The sequence below is a fragment of the Trachymyrmex cornetzi genome, unplaced genomic scaffold, assembly GCF_001594075.2.
Source record: "Trachymyrmex cornetzi isolate Tcor2-1 unplaced genomic scaffold, Tcor1.1 scaffold1307, whole genome shotgun sequence".
In the NCBI taxonomy this organism is placed as follows: domain Eukaryota; kingdom Metazoa; phylum Arthropoda; class Insecta; order Hymenoptera; family Formicidae; genus Trachymyrmex; species Trachymyrmex cornetzi.
In genome coordinates this window covers 316779-323815 of record NW_017295881.1, presented here as the reverse complement: position 1 = coordinate 323815, position 7037 = coordinate 316779, and the positions used below count along the sequence as shown (strand labels likewise).

General features: G+C 36.6%; 2 protein-coding genes across 2 annotated transcripts in view; one reads left to right on the top strand and one right to left on the bottom strand.

The window, feature by feature from the left end:
• TBC1D16 (TBC1 domain family member 16) overlaps positions 1–1521 on the top strand; it is a 4485-nt gene extending 2964 nt beyond the window's left edge. Inside the window, 3 exon segments of the mRNA XM_018522365.1 lie at positions 1–480; positions 673–966; positions 1113–1521. The exon segment at positions 1–480 is cut by the window's left edge and continues 30 nt beyond it. Of these exon segments, the coding sequence (XP_018377867.1) occupies positions 1–480; positions 673–966; positions 1113–1497 (1159 nt within the window). The 3' untranslated portion in view covers positions 1498–1521.
• Positions 1522–3777: 2256 nt separating this feature from the next.
• Positions 3778–6950, bottom strand: LOC108770675 (transmembrane protein 104 homolog). The gene is made up of 6 exons (XM_018522354.1): positions 6580–6950; positions 6252–6373; positions 6088–6172; positions 5507–5881; positions 5186–5363; positions 3778–5052 (listed from the first exon to the last, which is right to left on the bottom strand). Exons 1-6 carry the CDS (start codon positions 6616–6618, stop codon positions 4346–4348), a joined length of 1506 nt encoding a protein of 501 aa, XP_018377856.1. The 5' UTR covers positions 6619–6950; the 3' UTR covers positions 3778–4345.
• Positions 6951–7037: the final 87 nt, after the last annotated feature.

Sequence of the window (7037 nt, the reverse complement as noted above, 5' to 3'; positions counted from 1 at the left end):
TATATATATATATATTCACGCCGACTATTGATACGACTGTAACGCGTTGCGCAGGCATTTTATGGTATGTCGGCCGGAAGTAAGCCGGGACGAGCTGCATCCCGAGGAGGGTCAAGTACCGATGATCACGTCGCTAGCTTGGAAAGATTTATTGAATGAACGGGGTCAGATGGAGGACGACCTCGCTCTTCGTAAGGGAATATTTTTTGGGGGTTTGGAACCAGCGCTACGAAAGATCGTTTGGCCTTTCCTGTTGCACTGTTACTCTTATCAAAGTACGTACGAGGATAGAGAGCAGATTGACGCTATTAGACAGCAAGAGTACGAAGAAATACAGAAACGCAGACTGAGCATGAATCCAGAGCAAGCCGAGCGTTTCTGGCGAAACGTAGTGTGCATAGTGGAGAAAGATGTTGTTCGCACGGATAGGGCTAATCCATATTACGCCGGTGAGGGTAATCCCAATGTCGAAATAATGAAGTGAGTATCTAGACAAGTTACTCTAATGCTTCTAAGAATCTCTTTTCTCTCTCCTCTCCCTTCCCCTCCCCTCCCCTCCCCTCTTCTCTCCCTCCTCTTTCCGTCTCATCCCCAAATTTATACTGTTGTTATGCATATCATATTATTGCGTGGCTTGTTATTATTTCTTTTTTCTTTCGTTTTCTCTCGCAGGAATATTTTACTCAATTACGCAGTATACAATTGCCGCTTGGGTTACACTCAAGGAATGTCCGATCTCTTGGCTCCATTACTAGCCGAACTCAACTCTGAAATCGAGGCCTTCTGGTGTTTCGCGGGTTTGATGCAAAGATCGGTAGCCGTGTGCACTCCGACGGATACGGATATGGACAGAAATCTGTGCTATCTTCGAGAATTAGTAAGAATCATGGTACCAGATTTTTATACGCATCTTCAAAAACACGCGGATGCCTTGGAGCTTCTTTTTTGTCATCGGTGGATACTCTTGTACGTACAACTATGTCCCATACATGTACATATATCTCATGTAATAGTGAAAACTATACTACACTAGACTATAGTAGATTTTACATAATTTTTGGCATATAGTTTGCGCATAATTTTATCTTTATTTCACTTTTTTCTCGATGCAGGTGCTTAAAAAGAGAATTCCCAACCGAGATAGCGTTGGTCATGTGGGAAGCCTGCTGGGTCAATTATTTAACAGATCATTTCCACTTATTTCTTTGCCTCGCTATAATGTGCGTTTATGCGGACGACGTGATCGCCCAAGATCTTCGAACGGACGAAATGTTGCTGCATTTCAGTTCATTGGCCATGTACATGGATGGGAACATTATACTTAGAAAGGCACGAGGCTTACTTCATCATTTCCGTCAACTCGTGCGATTACCTTGCACATTAGCCGGACTATGTCGACAATGTGGTCCAGGAATGTGGGACAGCGCGCATGATCCGGTAATAGAGTGTGTAGGTCACGAGGATACGCACTGTCCCTATTTAAATAATTACGAGTAACTGTCTAATTTATAAAAGAAGGAGAAGAAGTTATATATATATATAATTAAAGTCCTTGTCCTCTGCACGGATTTTTCTTTGTAACAAACTTTGATTAGTAGTTAGTCTATAAAGAGTCTCTTGTAAACATTACTATTTACAAAATATAACGAATCTAGCCATTATGCTCTCTGGATCTACACATACACATATAAATTCCGTTGTCACACACGCGACAATATGTGATATACATTTTTGTTCAAGCTATTCGAGTATTTTTTTTTTAAGTAACCAAGAAAAAAAGAATAAGACAGAATGTGTAGCCTGTTAATTAATTACTCTCAACAATTTTAATTACTATGTTATATGCAACACACATGTTGATATCTCGATTTAAATCAATGCCAAAACACGAAGACACATATCTCAAAATACAACAATTTCAAATCACGTTGACTATCAGGTAAAAAATAAGTTTACAAGACTTTGACAACATTGTATATCAATAGATAAGTATGTGCAGTATTCGTAATATTCAAGACTGACGAATGAAAAGAAAGGATAACTAGTACAAACTAATTTCCAAATGTACGCAGCTTGGAGATATCCATCATCTAATCTCACTCAAAAATCTCAATTTAATTTAATCTAGTAAGAAGCTCGTTCGTTGGAAACCAAAAGGATAAATCAAATAGTCTACATACATGTACACACGAAAGTGCTATTTATTGTAAATATGTGCCCGAATTGTGCAGGATATACATTACCTAATAGCATATATGTTCACTCCAAAGTGTTCACTTGCGTTCGTATACATATGACACATATCTCGTACACGTATGTGTAATTTTAGTAATTTTACGTACGTAAAAAAAAACAGCGCAATACTTTTTTTTTCCTTTCACAGTTTGAGATACAACGCGACAAATTTTCGCTTATTAAAAATTGATGAAATGTAATCTTTTGCTAAGCGCACAGGTTGTGCACCTATATACCATTGTTACCTCTCGGAATTTATTCGAAAACAAATACAAAATTATCGTGATAAGCTAATTTCACCGAGTAATCTCTTTGAATAGAATACTGTTTCGTCCTTTGTTTATTATAATTATTACTGTATAGTCTGCTGTCACAGATATGCGTAAAAATAATAAAAAGTTGCATTATAATAATCAAGATTTCACAGATACTGTGCTTAAATAACAAAGGCATTCCACGCTAATTCACTTGATCAGGGACATAAAATTTTATCAAAAATACCTTTTATCGCGCTTTTATCGTACCGTCTGGTATCGTTGAAATTTTAAAGAGAAATATATATATATATATATATATCTGTTAAAATCTGTTTCATGCAGATCTCTCAGTTTAAAGTAAATACAAGGACGTAGAAATGTGTATGTTTGCGCGCACGCGTGTGCTGGTGCGAATAAATCGATAGAGGAACTTGTACATACAATCAACTATTTATTATTATCCATTTCAATTGCTTTTTGCGCGCACGGCACACATGCTCGCGCATATGCACATAGTTATAATATTCTTTATTATATGCTACACTCGTATCCTGTGTATGTACCTGTATACATACAAAGTCTGTTTTTTATTGCTGCACTTTCTAAATTAGTACACACAGTGCAATAAGTTGAAGTGAAACAAATATACGTTTGTTTCACTTTAACTTATTGCACCGGTTCAGAGTGTGCAGCAATAAGAAGCAGACCTACAGATACACAGATGTGACGGACAAGCTGCAAATACCTTTTTGGCAGTTTCACATACGTATTTTGTACAAAAATACAATCTCAAAAAGAACATCATCGTAATATCATACTTTTGCTATTGCCTCTACTATCACATACGCTAATATTATTTTATTAAAAATACACAAACACGAATTATTTTAGCGTATAAAAAAATATAAATACAATGATGGAAATTCATTAGAATATCTATATAATGAAGAAAAATCACGCACCTCTGTCCCGCGGGACAAAAAAGTAAAATATATGTTATAAACCTTGTTTTTTCTACAGATTTCTACATTTCTAAATATCTCCTACGTTGAACCCGTTGAACCTATCCGATATTTGACTTGTACACACCGACTTGTGTGTATCGAAGTATTGTCGATTTACTGTATGTACGTATATACGTATCCTGCCATAAATAATGATCGCCTTTCTCCTGGGCTTTCTACAATAAGCCATTATCTAAGCTTTAGGTCTTAAGTCGTAAAAAATTGACCAATCACAAATATGAGGAAAATAATCGACTGATTGGTCAATTTCTTACGACTTAAGACTTAAAAGCTTAGATAATGGCTTATTGTAAAAAGCTTATTACTTGTCGATATTCCGTTGAAGGCTTTCACAGATCGCAAAGATTAGTCACGTTACAGATCGTATTGTATCATCGCTCTTATCTCGTGTCTATCACTTTACGAGTTTAGTTACTTTAGTTCGATCCAAGCGCTCATATCAATATCGACTGACTGTTGGCTCTGGATAATTCTACGACTACATTTATACGGCATCCTTATAATCGGATTTAATAACATCGATTATATTATAATTGATATATAGTTACGGCTCTGGCCAATCTCAGTCATTCCTCCATTCTTCAGAGAAATGCCTACAAAATTGGCCAATTTCATAACAAAACGTATATTATTAAACCTGATTAATGAAGGATGTTGTATAAACGTAGTATATGATATCCATACTTTTGCTGTAATAAGTTTTAAGAAACGTATCAATGGAGTTAGTCCGCAGTCAAGTTTCTCATAAACATCCTGCATTCGTCTCTATGATAGAGCTTTTAGAACATCAAGTTCTTTTCTCTTTTGGTATAAATAATATTGATTTTGTTATTGACTGATCCAAGATTGCAAATGTATTTGTATGAAATTAACCGATACTAAAATCATACAAGTAATAGCCCATACTATGACGAAAACTAACCAATACCTGCCTGAGAAAGGACTTGCGAATTTGTTCATGACCCCAAGGCCGATAATCTTATTAGTCTTTTGTCTGGCATAATAAACTAAAAATGTAGGTATTAAATACTGTATTCCTGCTCCAGCGTACGAGCCTGTGATACCAACTAATATTGACAGATCTTTGGTAATAATCGCGATCAAGTATGGTGGTATTACCGCCAAGACGGGGAAGACGAGTTTCTGAAGACATAAATTGTAAGATGTATCCTCTTTTAAAAAGAGTGTCTGCAAATTATTTCGGAGTGTAATTGCTATAATGGGAAAACTGGTACTCAAAGTAAATACTGGGAAAAGGGCTAAAAAATATTCCATAAGGAGCATAAAAATATTGTCATTCTTGGAACAATTGCCTAAACCACGTGGTCCAAAGTCCAAAGTATAAAGATCGTCCAAACGCTGAAAGGCAAAGATGCCAGTTAGAGCTAACAGTAAATAAAAGAGAGCGATTAGAGTGTAATCGAGAGCTAGGAATTGACTTAGTTTAGACTTGTTCGTTATTGGTGTAACCAAGGCCGGTAACGAATGATGACACATGAAGGAGTAAACGCAAGCACCGAAAAGACTTGGAATTCCTAAAATGATAATTAACAGTATCGTTAATATCGTTGATACTTGTTTACAATTATTCTGCATATCTAATGACACTAATTACTGTTAGTAATCATATAAATCGACGATAATTATTTAATCAATCTTTCAGCTTACCGGCTAAATTTGCGATAGGTGGATCGCCACGAGGGCCGTGCACAAAAAGATTTTTTATAGCATATACGATCATTATAGTGAATGCGAGCCATCGCATTATCGAAGTCAGTAGTTGAAGATACTTGGTCTTTTGAACATTGAAAAATACAAAGGGACCCAATAATAATACAAACATGGTCTGAAAATAAATAAAAATAGCACAATCATTATCATACCGTTTGGACGTTTTGATAGACAATGCGTCCTTGATCTCAGTAAAATTAAAACGACAAATTCAAAAGGGCCAAAATGTGTGTGTAATTTTGCAAATCGATGACATACCAGGAATATTCTATACACATCCAGTCGAGTAAACATAGGACCTTCCCAACAAAGTTCAGTATCTGGTACAGTGTCATTGCAGGTAAGATTTTTTGGCAAATAAGTACAGGCGACATCTGCTAGTGACTTTGCGATTGCTGCACCATAAATGCTTAAATCTCCATATAGATATATAGCGAAACATAAATAAAATAGAGTAGTGCCAAATCTGTTAAAAAAGATGGATGCCATCTGTCCCATTTCTATTTTATCGCAAATTACATAATATCTACAAGTCGTATCCAAATAATCTGGACTGGTTGAAGGAGGAGCTACCAATGGAGTGTCCTCCGAATCTGAATTGGAAAGACCAGGTTCACTTATCGTCTGTAAAACCTGAAAAATATTTCAGTTTTCAGTGTTACAACATGTACCTATATGCGCAAATAACAAACTGATGCATATATGTATCGCTGCTAATATAAAATATGCCAATCTGTCTCTTGCCATAACGTCATTACCTTGCATCATCTTTCTAAAATATCTATGTAGTACACTCAGCCGTCCTGTATAAAAAGCTAAACAAGTTGGAAAACACTTACGCGTTTTCGATGTTGCATATGCCTCCACATAACAATAGCATTGGCAGATGCCATTGCTTCTATGACAAATGTAACTGTGATAAAACTATACGAAAGAAGAAATTTAATGAGACGGAATAAGTTTAGATTTACGATATAAAAAATTCTTTCTACATATATAGTACCTGATGAACGCCAACACTAAAATGACACTTAATCCAAGTGCCCATCCTGCTCGACTAAATACAGCGGGTAAAGTCAAAGCGCCTGTTCCAACGATGAGATTGAAGATGTACACGAGCCCAACCTACGACGGAGATCTCTTTAAGCGCCAACTATTTAATCTAGTCTAATCTACTATATCAACTATATTTATATAACTATATTGACTGGAAAAGAGGTTGAGGTTGAGGTTAGGGTCAGTAAACGCGGTACGCTTATATGTCAATTATGGACAATATAAAAATAAGTATATGCGGAAAAAAACACAAATTAAATCCCTCTTTTCCTTACCCATGTTGGATACTGATCGTTAATATTCTCCTCGGGCATCTCTCTCGAGTCGAACCAACGTTAAATTCTTAAACCACTATAAGTATCTGAGAGAGAGGATGTCGCGTCTCGTTCACTTGCCCTCTCTCGTCTTGCTCACATATCCATCTACTAGTCACTGACAAACCAGACAAACGCCGATGATCACCGACTTGTCGTTGATCCGTACTTTTCCATTGATATGACAACGCAACTGTACTTATCATAAAGATGTTGACATGCTCCACCCACGTCTTTCATCTTGTCAAAATCAGCCACCTCAAAGTGTGTTGTGTGTGTGCGTGCGCGCGCGCACGTGTGCAATACGTATATTGTATAACTTGTATGCCGCGAGAAGAAGAGAGATAGACGGAGGAAGGGGAAAGGGGTGGATGAAGGAAACGCATCATTTACAAACATTACTCCGAAATCAATCGGTC